The 20,886-nt window shown below is 37.4% G+C and overlaps 3 protein-coding genes across 7 annotated transcripts; 1 reads left to right on the forward strand and 2 right to left on the reverse strand.

The window, feature by feature from the left end:
• Positions 1-189: 189 nt before the first annotated feature.
• Positions 190-1,744, reverse strand: fxyd2 (FXYD domain containing ion transport regulator 2). Its single transcript, XM_079606604.1, has 5 exons — positions 1,670-1,744; positions 1,342-1,377; positions 1,000-1,074; positions 866-902; positions 190-319 (listed from the first exon to the last, which is right to left on the reverse strand). The coding sequence occupies exons 1-5, from the start codon at positions 1,677-1,679 to the stop codon at positions 316-318; spliced, it is 162 nt and encodes a 53-aa protein (XP_079462730.1). The 5' UTR covers positions 1,680-1,744; the 3' UTR covers positions 190-315.
• A 908-nt stretch (positions 1,745-2,652) lies between these two features.
• Positions 2,653-13,566, reverse strand: tmprss13b (transmembrane serine protease 13b). Of its 2 annotated transcripts, none has more exons than XM_079606584.1 (13): positions 13,384-13,566; positions 11,126-11,279; positions 10,130-10,240; positions 9,828-9,947; positions 9,572-9,698; positions 9,159-9,254; positions 8,338-8,381; positions 8,083-8,245; positions 7,799-7,968; positions 7,553-7,651; positions 7,316-7,455; positions 3,387-3,539; positions 2,653-3,208 (listed from the first exon to the last, which is right to left on the reverse strand). In XM_079606584.1, exons 1-13 carry the CDS (start codon positions 13,396-13,398, stop codon positions 3,194-3,196), a joined length of 1,407 nt encoding a protein of 468 aa, XP_079462710.1. In that variant the 5' UTR covers positions 13,399-13,566; the 3' UTR covers positions 2,653-3,193. The 2 variants fall into 2 exon arrangements, with proteins under 2 accessions (XP_079462710.1, XP_079462709.1); XM_079606583.1 differs by having other exon boundaries at positions 8,338-8,384.
• Positions 11,274-20,743, forward strand: tmprss4b (transmembrane serine protease 4b). 4 transcript variants are annotated; one of them, XM_079606587.1, is made up of 12 exons: positions 11,274-11,321; positions 15,033-15,177; positions 15,319-15,471; positions 15,671-15,797; positions 15,907-16,023; positions 16,111-16,154; positions 16,588-16,750; positions 17,052-17,218; positions 17,468-17,557; positions 17,716-17,858; positions 17,970-18,119; positions 20,589-20,743. In XM_079606587.1, exons 1-12 carry the CDS (start codon positions 11,292-11,294, stop codon positions 20,607-20,609), a joined length of 1,350 nt encoding a protein of 449 aa, XP_079462713.1. In that variant the 5' UTR covers positions 11,274-11,291; the 3' UTR covers positions 20,610-20,743. The 4 variants fall into 4 exon arrangements, with proteins under 4 accessions (XP_079462713.1, XP_079462714.1, XP_079462711.1 ...); XM_079606588.1 differs by lacking the exons at positions 11,274-11,321; positions 20,589-20,743 and adding exons at positions 14,639-14,820; positions 18,191-18,520 and having other exon boundaries at positions 15,382-15,471; XM_079606585.1 differs by lacking the exon at positions 11,274-11,321 and adding an exon at positions 14,645-14,820.
• Positions 20,744-20,886: the final 143 nt, after the last annotated feature.

Below are 20,886 nucleotides of genomic sequence, written 5' to 3' on the forward strand. Positions count from 1 at the left end.
TAAAAAAATAACTGCGTGACACAGTATATCAGACAATGTGAATAAATACTCATTTTCAAATTTCACACTCAGTTACCAAGGTTTTTGACATAGGCGATAGGCCTACTCACTTTATTACATTTCATTTTGTTACTTTATGTGCAAAATTATAACGTGATTTCCAGAATTCAAACCACTATTTTTTTTTGTGTCATTTTTGTAATTGTGTACATGCTTTTGTCAATGGAAAGTAACAAAATTCATTAAAAAGTTGTTGAGATCAAAAGTGATCATGAAAGGGTCAATCATCCTTGGTGAATATATTGAGGTGTCCCATTACCTGAAAAAAATAAAAATAAAAAGAACATCAGGAGAATTGTGATTATTGAATATACACATGTTGTGAATCTGTGTTTTCATTCAGAGTTTCTGAGATGAATGTGTGAGGATGTGATAAAAGACAATTACATTTTAAAAGCCATTTAAAATTCATTTATGAAATGCTTGCTATAAATATGCTTGTTAAAAGAAAAAAAGAAAAGAGAGAGAGAGAGAGAGAGAGAGAGAGAGTGAGAGAGAGTGTGTGTGTGTGTGTGTGTGTGTGTGTGTGTGTATGTGTGGCACAGGTAAACTACGTTATGGGGGAAAAATGTCCCTGCAAAGATGGCAATAAATAAAATCCTTGACCTTGTGGGGACATTTTAGGTCCCCATGAGGAAAACAGTTTTTTTGAAAATGTAAAAATGCAGAAAGTTTGTGATGGGTATAGGCTTTGGGTTAGGGGATAGAAAATATAGTTTGTCCTTATAAAACATGAAAACCCAATGTGTGTGGGTTTTATATTTTATTGTATCTTTTTACAGTTTGAATATGGTGTGTGCCTTACTTAGCAGATGACTTGTTTCCACAGTTGAGCTTTTTGCCTGCCAGAAAATATAACATTTGACTATACAAGGATGGTATGTTTGATGGTAATCTTTATTAGGACATGCTTTAGATTGCAAATCTAGACATACTCACTGAATATGATAGCCATGCCCAAACAGAACAAAACAGCTGCAAAGATCAGCCCACCTCTTCTGATTAACTCATAATCTGGCATAAGCGCACACATAGATAGTTACAAACATGATATCCTCAAAAGTGATCCTAAACAATCACGTTTGCATGAAAAGTTATAAAACAACAAAACATTTTGTTGACTGGCTGATGTGAGCAGGACTGTTCCCTTGAGATGTGACTGAAACAAACTCATTTGCAACAATCATACTCACATAAGTCAACTTTAAAATGTGTTAAAAGGTTTTTCCACAGTTCTGTCAATTTAATTGAAAATAGTATAAGTAACCAAGATATTCTTACCATAGGTGAAATCCGCATCTGAATACTCAGGTTTTTCTTAAGAGAGAACACACAAAGTGTATCATGTTAACTTTAAACCTATAGGCCAAATATTATTCTTAGATTCTTTAATAAATGTCTCAATATGGATAGTGAACCCAAAAAATGAAAAAAGAAAGAAGAAAGAAAGTCATGCAGGTTTGGACCGACATGACTGTGAGTGAATTATGACAGACTATTCATTTATGAGTCAACTATCCTTTTAATTTGTGTGATAAACAACTCTAAAAAAGTTAGTTCTGATAAATACTGACTATCAAAATAGTGTATAAAGTTAAATCAAACTTACCCACTCCCATCGCTAGCAGTGCAGGATCTCAAAGTTTCAGAGTTGATAATTCCACAACTGTGCTGTCTGTGAGAGTATAAGTGAGAGAGGAGTTTGGATGTTTACAGGGAGCTCCTTAAACTCTGGAGTGAATGCAAATCAATAAAACAGGGAGGAGAGAGAGAGAGAGAGAGAGAGAGAGAGAGAGAGAGAGAGAGAGAGAGAGAGAGAGATGTGCGTGTGCTTCACAAGTAACGACCTTCAAACCCTTTGCTCTGACCTGTCTTATCCAGTAAACCTCAAAACACACACACATAAACACAAGCCTTTGGGCCATTTCTTAATATCTAACCATTGAGCAGTGGTGAATGTGCCCTTGCAATAGGCTGACAAGGTCACTGAAGCTCATTGAGAAAGAGGCAAACCAGAGACCGATTCAACCTCTGAAGGCCAAATAATCTGCTATAAGATAAATTAAAAACATAAATAAGATAAACTCATGATGTTAACTCCAAAAAACTATTTACATTTATTATTTAAAATTATATATTATTTCTATTTTGTATACTATGAAAATTATTTTTACAAATTACATTGAGATTTCAGAAGGACTCCAAACAGTTCGTTTATCTGTTAGTTCTATTTCAGTGGGTAGTTAAAAATTAATCTGCAATTTTCTAAAGAACAAATAAAAAAGTGTAGAACAAATACATAACTAATTACTTCAGTTTCCAGTGGGTGTATTCATAAAACCAACAGATTGCTTCAGTAGTTATCTCTTGTTTTTTTAAATAATTGCAAGTGGAAAATAGTGACTCTTCAGTCGCTCCTCTCTTCTGTCCACATACATACAGCAAGTGTGAGTTTCTCTTTCACTTTAATAAGCTGGAAGAGAAATCTTTCGGAGTATAAAAAGGGACTAAGTCAGGTATTCTTTGTTAAGTTAATGATTATGACTAAGACCCTGCTAACTTTCACCTTTTCAGAGAGGAAAAATGTGTCTTCAAGGACAGTAATTTTAATTTCGATATGAAAATTAAAGGAAATTATACTTTATATAAAAAAGGAATATAAAGGAAATTATGAAAATTATACTTCACATAAAAAGGCAGTAAATGTTTTTGAAACTCTTTTCATGTAGCATTTATTCTTAGGAAACAGTAGTTGATGACCTCCTCAGAACATAATTCACAATATACAATGCATCCAGAGAGAACTGTATTGCTTAAATGTACTTGTATTTTGTTCCTAAAACAGTAATGTAGTCAATGTTTTAATCAAGAACATTCATATCTCCAGAATAAAATAAATCTTATTTACAAAAAGATTAAAACTCTTTGGATCTTCATAATTTAAATAATACATTTAAAATGTTACAGAACTATATATTTACTGCAGAAGTACATGTCACGTGTACAGTTTCACCTTATATGAGAAAACATCTTTCAGTAAATAAGATTAATTCTGTGCAAAATGTTGTCAAATCTGTGATGTGTATGCAGCAGAGAAGAGTTAGTAGCATTTGTTCTTCAAGGTCGCAGAAGGTCATGGTCGCTCTTGCTGTAATAAGGAAACAGAGAGAAGGATAAAAAAAGAGAAAAATAAATAAAAGTATGTAAAACTCATGATATATTCACACCGTTTTGTACAGTATCTTCATTTACATTTAATATCAGTATATTTTAATGTATCTGTATGTGTGTGTGAACTTAAATAGGCAAAAGCAGTGTGTTTTTACCTGCATCTTGCCATATATCCACATTAAAAGTCTCCCTACATTACTGTAGACCCCTGGACGGTTCTGATTTCCACAGCCATCTCCCCAACTTGTTACACCTGTGAGATACCACTTATCATCAGCTTTACACACCAATGGACCCCCACTGTCGCCCTGGAGAGAGAGATCGAAAAGTGAGGAAGAAGAAGAAATTATACAAAAAAAAAGCAGTAACTAAACATTAAGGGCATGGGTTTGATGTTGACATTAGAGAGACCCATTAGAAAAAAATTTGCACTTATAATATACTTTTAATCACAATTTCATGTCATATAAAGGCTTTATTTATTGATATAGGTAGGAATTCACGCATAACTCATAACATAATGACATAAGAAGATATTTTGAAGAATATGGTAAACAAACAGTTGATGGACCCCATTTATTTACATAATATGGAAAAAAATACTATGGAAGTCAATGTTTGGTTACCAACATTATTCAAAATATCTTCTTTTGTGTTCAGCAGAAGAAAGAAATCCATATTGGTTTGGAACAACTTGAGGGTGAGTAAGTGATGACAGAATTGAATTTTTTGTGTGATCCATTCCTTTAACTTTAGAGTACATCAGAGTAACAGAGTACATAGCCCATGTATGCAGAGCACTTACAGGCAGGCAGGGTGCGAAGTTCCCTTTTGAATGGGAACTTGCATTGCATCCTCTAGAGAACACTTTGGGGAACACCTCCAGCGTGACCGGTGTCTGAAGCATGTAATTCAATCACAACAATGTCAACAACAATTTAATAGGGTTGAAGTTGCCTCCCCCTAATGGCGGGTTCCTTAAGTAGGCAGCTCCCTTATGTTTTCATGAAGTTGTGGCTGCCTCCCCAGATGCTGGGTCCCTAAGCAGGCAGTCCCTTCACGAATCATTGCAATGTACTTTAAGCTGCCTCCCCCTGATGTGGGTTCCTCAGGCAGGCAGCTATCTTAGGTCTTGAAGTTGTAGCTGCCTTCTCCAAGAGTGGGGTCTTTAAGCAGGCGGCTCCTTTGTGAGCCTTTTAAAATGTATTAAGTTTGAAGCTGCCTCCCCCTAATGGTGGGTGCTTTAAGCAGGCAGCTCCCTTATTTCTCGTGAATTTATGGCCGTCTCCCCCAGAGTTTGGGGCCTTAAACAAGAAGCCAGTCCATGAGCCACTGCAATGCTTTTAGGATTGAAGCTGCCTCCCCATATGGTGGGCTCCTTAAGTAGGCAGCTCCCTTACGTCTCGTGAAGTTGAGGCTGCCTTCCCAAAGGTTGGGTCCCTAAGCAGGCGGCCCCTTCATGAAGTTATTGCCAAGGTGAGGCTGGTAGAACGAGTGCACCTTCCCCATTATGGGTTCTAAGCAAGGTCCTTGTCACAGCTTCTGAGCACTCGCGATCTCCAAGGTAAGGGGAGCTCATGTATGAGCATGTAGCCCCCTTTGATTATCATGGGTAGCCGCCTCCTTCAAGTTTTTGGCAGGCCGCTGCCTTTTTCAAGTATGCTAAAGTTCAAGGTTCTAGATGCCTCACCCTATCGGGATCTTATATGTAGGTGGCTCACTTGTGGCAATGAAGTCGTGGCTGCCTCCCCCAGAGCTGGGGTCCCTTAAGCAGGAGGTTCCAGAGGGAACTGTTCCCCTTTTTGGAGTTTTTTATTTCCTGATACAAACTAGCATATCAGAAAACTAGCATACACACAGGTGCGTAGCTGCCTCCCCTATTTAGGTTACAAAGTAGACGGCTCCCTTGTATAAGCAGTGAAGCAGAAAGAGCAGGCAGTTTTCTTTATGTGCACCGGAGATCGCTAATGTGGTCGAGCTTGGGCCTCCGTCTTGGGGTCAGCAAGTAGGTCCTCTGCTCCCACAAGAGAGCTTGAGATGATCCCCAGACTACAAGGGTCTTTTGTGGAGGGTACCCTCCCTGCTATTGGGATACCTTTCTTTCACTTTTTTCCAGCTCAGGGAGACCTTGGAGACTTTACCACAGCTTTTTATTGTGTCCGTTTCTAGTTTCCTCTAGTGGGCATAGTTCCCTTCCTCATTTGTATTTTTTAGGGTCCTACCCTAGTCTAATCTGCGGATCACAGTCCTGAGCATTGGACTCCTCTCAATCAAGGGTATTTCTGTTGAGTCCTCAGCTTCCCAGAAACCTCATCTCTGGCCCTGGTGAGAAGCGGCTGTTTGTCAGAGCGTTTCTTCTCTCTGGTTGAACACTCTTATTTCAGGAGTGCTGGCTGTGTGAGATTTACACCTTAGGTCAAGCAGGCTAGCTTCCTTTTGTATTCCTGAAGCTGCAGCTGCCTTCCACAGGCTGGGTTTTACAAGCAGACAGTCCCTTCATAAGTTTATACCAAGGTCGAAGCTGTCTTCCCCTGATTGCGGGTCCCCTAAGTATTCAGCTCCTATAAGTTATGAGTGACAGGTCAGGAAACCATTGTTTTCCTTTGCCAGTATTCCCTTAAAGATAATGTCTAGAATATAGGCTAGCAATACCAGACTTTTGAGCTCCACCTGTCTAAATGAAGAAGCCTTGGAGGTTGGGTGGTGGCCATAGGGAATAATGTCACTGACAGTTGCGTGGACCTGAGTGAGGAAATCTGACTCTGGCATCTAAGTACATTGAGCATGGTGTCGTGGGCATTTGTTCCCTAGAGGATGCAGTGCGAATTCCCATTTGAAAGGAAACGTCGAACCATGGTTCCCTAAGAAGGGGAACGAGACACTGGATCTCACTGCCATGCTTCGGGCCTGCCTGTTTACGTCTCCTTCAGACAAAGAAGTTGTTGACGTGTACTGAAGGTGCCCTCTTGTACTCAGGGTCGTACACGTAGCCACATCACGGGCTGTCGCCAGCCAATGACATTATTTTAATCATGTGCATTAGACACCAATCACGCTGGAGGCGTTCCCCAAAGTGTCCTCTAGGGGATGTAGTGTCTAGTTCCCCTTCTCAGGAAACCATGGTTACATGCGTAACCTGAGAAGTTTTTCTTGGGTCTGAGCACTCTAAATGACACTAGTCTACTATTGCTAAAGTAACGGAAACAAATTTTACGCACATCTGTTCGACGGATATACTGTCTTATTTCAGTTTTGTTTTTAATTTTGTGTATAGCTATATTTCAGCGAACAGTTTGTTTCATACATTCCGTTTAACAACATTAAGTTAAAGTTAAAGAGGGTAAACTTTATCATTCAGCTGAACTGTATTTATACACTTACCGTATGTTCTCATTTCATGCATTAAATGGACGTCCTTGAAAGAGAGCATGCAGTTTTCTATGTATTTGACTTCTCAGGTAATGTCAATGGTATATGACCCATTTCAGATATGTCCAAAATTACAACAACTGTGGTTGCATATAAGATATATTTTAATTGTTTGATCAAAATTATTGCTAGGGACAATTCAGTAGCCGCTGCATATTGGTAGGTCCATAGCGTCCCTACTAAATTACACCCTTGCACATTAAAGGGATAGTTCACCCAAAAATGAAAATTCTGTCATCATTTACTCACCCTCAAGTTGTTTCAAACCTGTATGAGTTTCTTTCGTCTGATGAACACAAAATAAGATATTTTGAAGAATGTTGGTGACCAGACAGTTGATGGACCCCATTGACTTCCATAGTATCTTTTTTTCCTACAATGGAAGTCAATGGGGTCCATCAACTGTCTGGTCACTGACATTCTTCAAAATATATTCTTTTGTGTTCACCAGAAGAAAGAAACTCATACAGGTTTGAAACAACTTGAGGGTGAGTAAATGATGACAGATTTTTCATTTTTGGGTGAACTATCCCTTTAACTAAAGCATTATGCATTGAGCAGTACAAAGTTTAAACTGCAATATGATATTTTACCAAAAGATGGCAGTATTTGCATACAAAGACAGCAAGCTTCTGAACATGAGAATGTATCTAACCTGGCAGGAGTCTCTCCCTCCCTCAAGATCCCCTGCACACTGCATGTTCTTTGTGATAATTCCGCGATAAACTTTAGTTGAGTTACACACAGATGAGTCTATCAGGTCTACTTTGACCTCCATCAAAGAAGTGGAACTACCTGCGAACAGTACACACATGTGGAGAGAGGCCAGCAAATTTTTATAGCCTACATGCAAACTCAGACAACAAAAAAATACACAATTACACATACATACCAGCCCCTTGCCGGGTAACTCCAAAACCAGTAGTCCAGCACTGTTGGGCAGGAGAAAAGGTCTGGCCAAACACAGGCAGGCAGATAGGCTGTATATTACCTTTAACAGTATGTACAAAACATGTCAGTGGTCATAAATGCCTCTTGACTTATATTTATGGCAATTTAGCTACAGAATTATATAATTTAAGCTATGAAGTGCATCATATATGTATTTGTGTGTGTTTGTGTCTGTGTACAAACTCACTGGCAGGTTTGTTGAGTTTTAGCAAGGCAATGTCATTGTCTTTTGTCGCTGGGTCATAATTCTCATGTAAAATGATTTGCTTTACATAATATGGGCTGGGAAGCTGGACCTGGGACACCAAACCAATATACACTTTCCAGTTACTAGGCGACTGAGAGCCAGTTGTTTCTCTAGGAAAAGGGGAAAAAAGCTAATTCATTCATCTGTTCATCCATCCATTGTTTCCAACATGTAGACTTGTTATCAAATCTTCTATACATTCATCTGATGTAATGTATACTGACTTAGGGAAGCAGTGAGCAGCGGTAATGATAAAGTCTTGAGCCAACAGAGTTCCTCCACATGTGTGATACTCTTGGAAATGCAGGCTGGCCTGCCAGGGCCACTGACCATCAGCAGCCACACTTCCCCCAATGATTCTTGTGGAGACGGGCGGCTTTCCACATTCTGAACAGAGAAAGAACACGAGGGAAAGGAATAGAGTGTTTATACATTATCATGTGGGATTAACATGTAGTAGCAGAGTATAGGGTACTCACTGCTGCAGTGCAGGGACACGGTCTGCTGACCAGGACAGGACTCACTACTATTAAAACAACATTGTAACACACACAATTGAGACCAAGAGGTTTCCTTCTGCTTATTACACTGAATTATACATTTGGTTACACTTTATTTTAAGGTATCCATGCTACAGTGTAATTATACATTGAAGTACTGAGTAATAATAATTAACTACATGTACTTACTATAGGGTTAGGGTTAGGGTGTGGTTTAGGTTAGTTGCATGTAATTAAGTACAAATTATAGTATTTACTCCAGTGACTGTATATAATGTGTGTAACAAAGACACTGTAAAATAAAGTGTACATTTTACATTTTATTTATTATGCATTGCCATATCCACAGTGCATTCTTTGGTTGCAGATGGATAAATTAAGTTTATTCATTCATTCTGTTTACACTGAAGACACAAAAAAAGAAAATTGTAGCTGAATTGGTTCGTATCTCATTCGTACGTTTTCATATCTGCTTACGACGAGTTAGGTTAGGGGGTGGACCTCCATGATTACCTTTTTTCTTAATAATTAAAATGTCAAAATGCTTCATATTGACTACGGTATACATTTATCCAATGGCAAATACAAATTTTGTAATTGAGTTTTGTGAGGCCATATAAATAGGTACTTAGCATTAGCATATTAGCTTTACATCCACTGATTGCCATAACTGTATGTCTCTTTTTTGTTGTTTTTGTTCTCTGTAGGTTATACTAGTTTTTTTGCTTGAACTTTTCTGCTTACATTGTTTTCAGCAGTAAATTATGCCAGTTTCTGTTTTTATTATAATCATTTTTTACCTTCCATTAACACTCCCCTGGATGGTGTTTGTAAACTGACTGTTCATACTTTGAAAGGAGGATGAGTTGGTTAGCAATAAACCATCCTCGTGACTCCTGTGGAGCACATAAACCAAAACACACATGAATACAAATTCATAGTCTAATGCTTGTTTGCTTGTGATTCAACGCCATGCTTCCATGGCTATTTTCATTGTGAAAACCAGGTTAAATGTAATAATTAAACATAGTGATATAGAGATTTGGTGACAAAATCTATCTTTGATAAAACAAAATTCTATAACTCAATCTGAACTGACTTTGTAGAAAAACTTTTTAAATTGTGTGTGTGTGTGTGTGTGTGTGTGTGTGTGTGTGTGTGTGTGTGTGTGTGTGTGTGTGTGTGTGTGTGTGTGTGTGTGTGTTATACTTACTGTCTGAAGCCAAGCTGTTGGCAGGTTTGGCTAGCTATGTTTTTATTCCAGCCCTGTGCGCAGACTGGAAGGAAGACACTGGACTTAAAGGTTTTGACCTGCAATTCATTTTCTGTCCCAAACCGCACTATAGAAAGATTAAAGGCAAATCAGTGTGCTGCTTTCAGAATATCAACCACATATGATTTCCAAATGAAAAGAGATTTTAAAAAGTCACTTCGTTATTGACATATATTTCTGTGTGATTGACACTGACCACAGTGAGATTCATCACTGCCTTGAGAACAGTCTCTCTTCCCATCACATTCAACTGATGAAGGGGGGCATGTCTCCTTCGTGTTCTTGGAGAGAGCCCACAGTGTCGGCCCGTAACGGACTGTGCAGGAGTTGAAAAATTGCCTTAAAGGACTTGTGAAAATGTACTCTTCATGGATGTTACTGTAGTTATGTAAGCGTTTAAGCTTTAAAGTGAATACAATTCACACAACCCAAACTACACTATTTGATGTTCTGGGCACAACTGTGTATATGACTACATACATTAAAATATATGCTTACCTCCCAGCCAGATGGCGATTACAACCAGCACTACAACAACAGTAGCAGCACCAGATCCTCCAAAGCAACACTTTTTGCTCCTGCTGAGAACATGCCTTCTCTGTGACGGGGCTGCAAAAAGCAAACAAAAATGGCTATTGACAGTCTAAGATTATTTATTGCTTAAAGGATAATTCCGGTATTTAACACCTTGAGTCTATATTGTAGTTTGTTTTGGATGAACAAGAGTGGTGGACAACATTTTTTTGACAATGGTTCCTCTCTCGAGTTTTTGACTATAATAGAATTGGCCATGGACCCATTTAACATTGAAGTCAATGGGCATGTCCGAAAATGTCATTAAAACAGCCAATAATGTTCGTTTACAAAACTGTTAAACTCACCGAGTGGTTAGTGGTGTTTGTTGATGATTATAAACAATATATCGTCGCAATATATGATTCCAATCCGTTTATTTTGCTATAGTGGAACTATTTTTTCAGACACTTCACAACCGTGTAACTTCCGCTCAATATTTGAATCTGAAGCATTAGCACACTCCCGACCACTTGATGGCGATAACCGATGTTTATGTCTCGCGGGACACTCACGGTCACAGTCGAGTTCAACTTCATATTGCACTGGTCAGTGGTCACGTCTTTCAATATGGTTAGAATTTGTGCGGTCAAAAACTGCGGTAAAGTTCCTAAAAAAAAATATTGTTTGTATTTCGCAACACTTTTTGTTTCTGGAACATCAACTAACATCACTAATCACTCGGTGAGTTGCACAGTTTTGAAAACTAATGTTAAAGGTTGTTTTAATGACATTTTCGGACATGCCCATTGACTCCAATGTTAAATGGGTCCATGGCCAATTCTTTTATAGTCAAAAACTCGAGAGAGGAACCATTGTCAAAAAAATGTTGTCCACCACTCTTGTTCATCCAAAACAAATGACCATGACCATGTTTTAAGACCTATATGTGTATAGTTAGTGTGTGTTATTAAGTATTACTTGTCTCTGCTACACGAGGAGCAGGTGTTTGAGGTATTGGCTGGGGTGTGTGGTACGGCTGGATTTGGTTGGCCGACAATGTCTGAAGACTCGGATATGAAGGTGGAGCCGTGTTCTGATTCACCACAGAGTCATATGAGGGTGGAGCCTCAGTCTAAAAATATAAATGCAAGATATTTACAAAGGAGTCTTTAAGGTAATAAATATCTCCGTAAACAATGTTCGCTCTCATCTGTCATCCAATTAAATTCACTGCAAACAACTTTACTGCCAATCAGATTTCAAATAAATTGTTAATACATTTATGATAAGTCTCATATTCAAGGCCCTGCTTTATGCAGTTTTATGCTTTTTTCACCTTAAAAACAGTTAATTATTTGTTTTATGTTTAGTAAATGTATTACCACATTATATTGTCATAATTTATGTACAATTATAATTTTAGGATAATTTTATGTTCAAATTACCAAATTATTGGTAATTTGAACCATTCTATCATTGCCAAATAAATTTTAGAACATTATTCAAACATTTTAATCCTAATTTCTAGTCAATTTTAATGTGTGTGTGTGTGTGTGTGTGTGTGTGTGTGTGTGTGTGTGTGTGTGTGTGTGTGTGTGTGTGTGTGTGTGTGTGTGTGTGTGTGTGTGTGGGTGTGTGTGTGTGTGTGTGTGTGTGTGTGTGTGTGTGTGTGTGCCAAAATGCCCATTTGACTTTTTTTGGTCTTGCCAAATGTGCCAAATGCACCTCTTGCTCCATATTGAAATGAGTGTTTAAATGTCCCCATACACAGATTTGTGTACATACATCATGACATTATAAAGACAGCAGCATGAAGTTGACAGAGTAATTTAGGCATGTCAGTCAGGTCTCTCCTCTATTGTATTATACACACATAAGCATTGTTTGTCTTGAATTTGTAATACTTATTCATAATGAAACCGGACCTAGGCCTGTTTCACATCGCACTTTCAGTTGTGCTTTCAGCAGCGATACATACAACAAAATAAAGTGATTTCTGGTACACTGAGTTTTTTTATATATTTTTTTAATATATATATATATTGGCCATTTATTATGAAATGGTTTTCAACTGTGAGACTTGTACATAACACATGACGGTGTATATTTATTTCAGCCCACATATTAGCAGGTTACGATATTTACACCTGCATAAGCAGCACATATTGAGTACACAGTATAGATTCAACATTGAGCCTATTTTTGCCACACATAGTTGACTGAACCCAGCAGAAAATGTTTTGAAAAATCATCATAAATCTATTTATCAACACAGTATTTTGCAATGTAAACTGTTATGAAGCAACTAAAATACTGGAGTGAATAAAATCTCAGCCAGGTCTGATGTAGACACATCTTTTCAATTAATACTAACTCTTAAAAAAAAAAAAAACTTGCTACATGTAATGTGCTGGACTAACTGGGACTGGTCACAGCACTTGCATATTGTTGCCATATTGTTATTTTGATTGCTTCTATTGCTTTCCTCATTTGTAAGTCACTTTGGATAAAAGCGTCTGCTAAATGGTTAAATGATTGTAAATGTAATGTAAATTACACCAACAGTCACCTAGTCTAACTAAATCCAGATGATTGAAATAGTTTATTGTGCATCTATTCTCTGTATTTCAGAACAATCTGTAATAATTGTTTAATAAATTATACCTTAAATGCTGATTTTAAACACAGTGTTGTTATAGGATTGATCTGTGAGGTTCAGAATCTGCCCTTCCTTCTTAAGGCATGTTGCAGATCTTATTCTCTCTAACAACACCCAGTTGGAACATGTTATAATACACACAGTGAATCATTCACTTGGTTACATATAACGTGCCTCATTTTTATAATTCCTAGATATTAACTTTTCTATAACAATTATTTTACTAATTCTATCAAAACTTCAAAACAAATGGAGTTAGAATGTAAATACTGTGTTAATAATTAGTACAGGTCCCTTGGATACAAGTCAACTAATCCAATTGCCAATTAGGACACAATACCACGACAACTGTAGTGCTATACAGAAGCTAGTCACTAAGAGAAAAACATAACAGCAACAAGAACATACAATTTCATTGCTAGTCACTCAACATTTACAATGATATATTAACAAGACAACAAAACCACAGTCACATCAAAAATGCCCACAAAAAGAACTAATCACTAATTAAAAATACGAGGGAAATATTTATATGTTTGTTTTGGAAATATTTTGTTAGGTATTAAAGTATTCATACCTGTCTGTCCTCCATATGCGAGTATACGTTAAAATAGATCGGGTAGACTCTACCTGTACTTCAGCTATGCGTTTATTCTCTGTCATGCACCTGCTAGTGACACAGTACAATTACATTATCAGAGCAGGACAAACCCTGCGTAACTCATGTCTTCCTCTCTCTCTCTCTTTCTCCTGTTTGACTGGTTTTACAGGCAGCCTTTCAATGTTTCTTAACAACATGTCGATAGAAACATTGTAGTGCAAATACACACAGGGAACATAGTTTTCCATTAACTGCTTTCATCATAAATGAAAGCACAACAGAAATTGGGAAACAGGAAAATAGATCGCTTAATTGATGGTATCAGCTTGTTATTCTCCATCACACAAGTATGTTTACATATTTCACATTTCATACAATAACCCACACAACTTCAGAATAAAGGCAAGATAATGTGAGGGTTGAATATATTGACAGTGCAAAGATATGAATAATAACGGAACAATTGTAACCAGAGAATAATGGACACACACACGCACACACATTCATATGTGCACAGTCACAAACAAGTCAAGTCAAGTCATGTCACCTTTATTTATATAGCGCTTTTTACAATACAGATTGTTTCAAATAAGCTTTACAGAGATGACAGGAAAATAATGCAACAAAGTTTGTTTCTAGAAAATAGCATCACAGTCCAGTTTAGGTAAGTTCAGTGATGGTTCATAATTTTTCAAAAGTTATTAATTTAGTTAATTTATATAGTTGTTCTGGAGAAAACAGCGATGTCATCGTCCAGCTCAGTTCAGTTCTCATATAATGGTGTCAATGCAGGCAGATCAATAATATTGTTGAATATTAAATTAAATGTCCCCAACTAAGCAAGCCAAAGGCGACAAAATATAATAAAATGTATAAATCCACAAAAATATGCATCAATATAGGTGTGTGTCTGACATATTAAACACCTCTGTATCATGTAGCCTACATCACAACTTTTATTTAGCAAGGTGTCTATTAGATGACAAACAAACAACAGCGCCTGCCATTCAAGAAAAAATCTCTACTGCTGTAATTATTTAAGGTAGGCCTATTTAAATCACACTGGCAAATTCTCTTCATGTTAATACGCTATCTGAACTCAATATAAAGAATTTTGAGGAGTTTGAGAAGTAGCCTACATTTAAACCTAGGTTTAAATTCGGAATAGCATAGCCTACTAGCACCCTACTCTTACTATTTCTGCCAAATAGGCTATGGCAGTATGCTAGCAATCAAGTATGGAAGAAATAGTAGGAGAATGCTAGTATGCAGTTCTGAATTCTACCACAGTCCCATCAAACCTGTCTCCAACTAATTAGTTCATGCAGATCAGCTGGTCAGATGGTGATAACTAGGAAGTCCCTACTGCCCGTTTCTAGCGAGCTGGCAGTCAGTCATTTGTTAGGAAAACTTGTAAGATTCACTAATTATACCTGTAGGAAACAAACACCAGTTGAAGCACACATAATAACCTGTTTGTAATGTGTTTAGCCATAGAAAATAGTTAGTGTTAGCGAAGTCTCAGACACCGCTAAAGAGAGGACTACAAATCCGTATTAAATTACAGGACCGGTAAACTCCACTGGTTCAGCTAGATTTCTTTCTATCGGTCTTTCCTCTCCCAGTTTCTCATGGCCCTGAAGCTGAAACGAAGGCGGGAATTAAGCACGCTGAGGACAGAGGAGAGCAGAGCTCGTTGGAGATTGACCATCATAACCGTGTGCTGTGTCCTAGTCATACTGGCAACCTTGATAGTGGGGTTGTACTTTAGTAAGAATCTATTGCCATGCCTTTCTGCTTTCTCTATTTTTCCTCTATTGTAGGCCTACGTAAGGCTATATGACATTCTTTTCCTTACGTTGACTGCTAAATATAAAGCTGCCGCAAATAACAAAAGTTATCTGTTTGCAGCCATTAGGACAGTGAATAGCAAGTTTTTCTTCTGCTCTGGCTCAATGAGGTTCATTTCAATAGCGAAGGCATGTGATGGCAAGGCTGACTGCTCAGGTGGTGAGGACGAGATCGCATGTATATCCAAACTGCGGACCAATGACACGTATCCAGGTGATTATGCATGCACTCTTAAAAATAAGGTTTCAAAAGGAGTTGTTTTTTTTTGGTTGTCGTTTTTTTGATGTTGCAGTGAATGCTTAGAACAACCATATTGGGATCCCCAAATAATCTTTCAGTCATGGTTCTTAAAATAAACTGATATAATATAGAGATGCATTGGAGAACATGTGATTCATCTGTATTTACCTAGTGAGGCTGATGGGGGACAGACTGGTCCTGCAGGTGTTCATTAATGAGGGTGGATGGAGAACAGTGTGCGCTGAAAACTGGAGGACAAAGCACACGCGCTTAACCTGTCAAAAACTGGGCTATACAGCGTAAGCAGAGCACATGCATGGCATGGTTGTTATTAAATGATGATCGTAAATAAAGCTGTTAAACCTCATGCAAGTGCTTAAAAACAAAGCAAAATATTTCATTTTACAGGAGTCCGCGAAGTACACGAGTCCCGGTGAAGAGTCTGCTCTTCAACCCTCACAATGCATTTGCTACAGTCAGCAATGACTCAACAAACTCTGACATCCAGAGTTTCCTCTCAGTCAGGTAGACACGGAGTAAAGTAATTTGTGATAATTATATCACATTCCATTTACATGCAGTATAGAAATAATTATGCTCTCTCTCTCTCAGTGTGAGCTGTTCAGCTGGCTCAGTGGTGTCTGTGTCCTGTTCAGGTAAGACTGACTGTAGTGTGTGTGTGTGTGGATCAGGTTTTGTCTATTAAAGGGTTGGGCAAAATTCAGAATATTACAAATTTTGCTCCCTTTTAATTCATGATCTGGAATCGAATTTGCCACAGCGCACAGGAAGTTGAACAGTTTTTACCAATTGAGTGAACTTCAAGTCTATCAAATCTATCTGTATATAAAGCTTATAAAATAGCCTGTAACTTCAAAGCCTTTAAAATTGTTTTTGAAAAGTCATCCAACATTTAAAGCTTTTTTGACACTTTATTTCAAATCATGTTTAGTTGTACTTAATTGAATTCTAATTTGAATGTCAATTTTAGTTTGATTTCTTTTTAAATTCAAATTCAGGCATTAGTAAGCATACTAATATGGTTTGTGCATGTGTCTGATTATAAACGTGTCTGCTGTGCTTATGCAGACTGTGGGGAGGTGGCGGGAGAGGACCGTATTGTTGGTGGGGAGGACACAGAAATCAAACACTGGCCATGGCAGGTTAGTCTTCAATGGAACCACCAGCACGTGTGTGGAGGAGCGTTACTGTCCACGGAATGGATCATTTCAGCTGCTCACTGTTTCACAAGGTGAGTCATTCACAAATGGAACACGTGTCCTACAGAGTTTCAGTCAGCGTTTGGCATTGAGTTTTTCATTTAAATGACTCTGTTGACTGGGGGAATGTCTTAAATTTACCTGAAACGGTTGCTTTTGAATAAAATTCTTCTCTTTACAATAACAGAGCACACTTTTACCTGTTTCAATGTATGACAGTTGGTCCACTTGGATGTTATTTTGTCTCTCTCTCTCTCTCTCTCTCTCTCTCTCTCTCTCTTTCTCTTTCTCTTTCTCTTTCTCTTTCTCTTTCTCTTTCTCTCAAACTCTAAGCCGGACACGAGAGCTGAGTCGATGGACTGTGGTGTTAGGTCAGACCCAAGTGACGGCATCCAGGGGTGTCAGTGTAGAGGTGATTGTGATCCACAAGGACTACAGCCGCTTGAGTAATGACTTTGACATCGCCATGCTAAAACTCACCTGGCCTGTCACAACTGGAGGTACAGTACTTTTTTTTTTTTAACAGTACTTTTTTTTTTTTTGCATTCAATGACCGTTCATAGTGATCACATCATATAGTGTAGGATCATATCATAATGGTTTACTTTAATTAGTTTTTGGTTATTTTCAACTTGAGAAGCTTCACTGTCTCATTAGCAAAGTAAAGTCAGAGTGGTTTGTGATATCTATCATAGGAAAAAAGTCCCAAATAATTGTCATTGGCTAAAGCTTGTTCTGTCTACCCTTAGAATCGATCATGCCAGTTTGTTTACCCCCACACCAGTTGTATGTGAAGGAGATGCTTGTGGTGACTGGGTGGGGATTGCTAAAGGAAAAAGGTAAGATGAAAGGGGTTTGTTGTCACTTAATGGATAATTTGCTACTCTTAAGGCAGGACTTTGACCTATTTCGAATCAGCAGTCCACCTCTTGTTCTGTTTCTCCCACACCCTCCATATTGTTTTGTGTCTGGCATTTCCTCATTCTCATTTTCATAGGGGGGCAGCCCTCGGTGCTGCAGAAAGCTTCAGTGCCACTGATTGACAGGTCAGAGTGTTCAAAGCCCTCTGTTTATGGTTCCGCCATTACTCGCAGAATGCTGTGTGCTGGATTCCTCGAAGGAAATATAGATGCGTGTCAGGTAACACAAAAAGGGAAACATCTGGCTATATATCTCATAGTCTGTGTATCCAGATAAAATGTAAAGAATTTAAAAAAGTAATAGTATTTTAAAATATTCACTCTTTTTCAGGGGGACAGTGGGGGTCCGCTCGTGTACCTTTCATCTCGTTGGCAGTTATTGGGCATAGTGAGCTGGGGTGTGGGCTGTGGACGGGAGAGAAAACCCGGAGTTTACACCGATGTTAGTCAACTTCTTGACTGGATCTACACTGTAATGGAGGTATGCGTCATGTGATTGTGCAAATTAATATACAATTAGAAATCTAAATCTAAGATCAACTCATGTTTTAGAGACATCCATGAGGAGGTGAATCATGGATTAATCACTTTCATGCTCATCGTGCCACAAAGGAGAAAAGACAATCACCTCAGAGTGTCAAAACAGAAATCGTTGTTCATGAATATAGGTGTCATTCAATTTTATAAATAATTTGATATTCAATTTGACATAAGTATGTTCAAAACATGTGCTCTTTTTAATCACACTTGTTACTGGAAGTATAGCACTTTTCCAGTTAGTCTGCAGTATGTTGTTCACTGTAAAGCAATTCAAATACTGTAAATGTTTTTAACTTTTTGTAGAAGGCAAAAAATAAATAAAGCTTGATGCAATAACAAATCGATCACATTTATTTTATCAAAAACATTTTTTGTAGCTTATAATAAAGAAATACAGGTGAAACTCGAAATAATATAATATCGTGCAAAAGTTCATTTATTTTAGTAATTCAACAAAGCTGTGGCTTACAGCTAAGCTGTAAGCCATAATCATCAACATTACAAATAAAGTCTTGAAATATCTCTAAGTCTGTTTGATATATAGTTTCACCTTTTAACTTGAATTATTGAAATGAACTTCACGATAACATTTTCCGAGTTTCACATGTATAATATGCATGATTGTCCAGTCCCGTGGGAAATAACAGGCCTGCACACTGGCTTGAGGAAACAATTGGGATCAAGAATTCTGGATTATGCTCTGAGTGGAGCATCTATGATGTAGCATGTTGTTTTACATTCAGTTTTGGCAGGGACTGATGTCAAACAATGTCTACTGTCTGATTTGAATTAAAAACTGAGTATGGGGATTTCAAATTCTCCCATTGCTGACTCTGAGGCCGTGTGTGTGTGCTAAATGTTTCTAATCCAGCTTTAAATAAAAAACCACAGCTCCAGTGGCACTCAGATGCTTTAATAACATTTGAATAGTTTGCACACACAATTACTTTACTGTAAATAGCAATTTGCAGAAGTTGTACATTCATGATATAATTAAAAATCAGCAATCAACCTTTTAATGTTTCTACTACATCTTCAATTGCTTGGTCTCTGGCATTCCCTTATTCAGATTTTCCACATGGTGAGCTGCAGAAAGCTTTACAGAATCAGATTGTGTGAACCGACACACCGAACATCAAGATATGGATGTATGTTTTTGGTTACACGAAATGGGTGTTTGTGAGGTATTGGACAGAAACATGACGCATTAACAGAGAAATAGAACTTAACTTCTCATTTGATGTGGTATTAGCCTGTGGTTTAGTTGGAAAAATGTGTAACTATCACAATTAGGTCATGACTTCTGCCAAGCCTGACAAATAATAGCTAATAAAACCACAACTGATATGTTAATTAAATTGTAAATTTAAAAAAGGGAATACAAAGATGGAGAGTGGAATAATATTAATTAAACGCCCAAGATCTTAAAGCCTAATGTCAAGCAGAATACCAAACAATTTTACGTAACCCGAGAAATATAAAATACAAATTTAGCACAATATGGTGAAAATATTTCTGAATAAGAGGTAGTACAATTGCTTTGAAAATGTATGGATGTACCTTCTCAATATTTCTGCTATTATGGAAGCTAAAGAGCCCTCTGAATGTGTATTGCTTTACTGACCTGTGTGCCTTCACAAGATAATAAAAAAAACTGAGGATCAAAATTTAAATGAAAGACTGTGTAGTCTCAATATATACCAGAAGTTATCCACTCATTCAATGCGCAGCTGATTCAAGTGTCATCGCAGCCAGTGCAATGACAACTATTATAACTTGAAAAGTTGAAAGTTGAGCCCTGACTCAACTGCATTTTTATGATAATGCTTACATTCAAGTGACCCAAACAGAATTACAATAATTTCAACTACACTACAATTTAAAATAAAATTTAAAAAATACTATAAAGAAAATACTATATTTCCATGATGCTACAGAGGGGTATGAGAGGAGAGCTACTGGATATACAGTATACATTGCTTTTTTCTTTTTTTCAGGTCCAAATTCGGTATAAATTTACCAGATTTCTCAGAGACTGATTTTGCGCTCTATAGTTATAATAAATCTACAAGAAATTGTCAAACCGTAACAACCTCTGATTAACTGTTTATCTGGAGTTAACTACTTTTGGCACTGAAAACAAGTTGATCAAGGAAGACTTACTGCATGAGAATTGTATGACCAACATCACCCGGGATTCACAGTAAAATGTATCAATAATTGCAGAATCCAAATACTTGTAAAATGATTCAAGTATTCAGTTATAATGGGTGTACCTATAAGGATGGGTCTCAGTAGATTTGTTTAATTATCCTTTCACCAACTTGCTTTCTTTCATCTTTAAATATAAAATGTAACCAAAAGAGAGGATAATTTGCCATCTGGTGACATGTTCTGTTTTGTACAGCAGCTCTGTCGTTTCAACTTCTGATCAAATGAACAGAGCTCACCTCACCAGACTTGCTTGACGTCAGTCCCTTTTCTGGTCTCCACTGAATTCCCTGAATCCCTCAAGTGAAAGTTTGAAATGCTTATTAGGTGAACTTCTGAAAACCAGCGAGACCTATATGCAGTCATGTCTCAGTATTTAAATTTATATTTACATTTATATATATATATATATACTATAATTTAGTTATTGTTTTGCATGACCATATGATAATGAGTTTATTGCCTTTAAATATTGCATTTTCATGTCATAGGGTGAG

The sequence above is a fragment of the Phoxinus phoxinus genome (assembly GCF_949152265.1).
Source record: "Phoxinus phoxinus genome assembly, chromosome: 3".
Classification (NCBI taxonomy): Eukaryota; Metazoa; Chordata; class Actinopteri; order Cypriniformes; family Leuciscidae; genus Phoxinus; species Phoxinus phoxinus.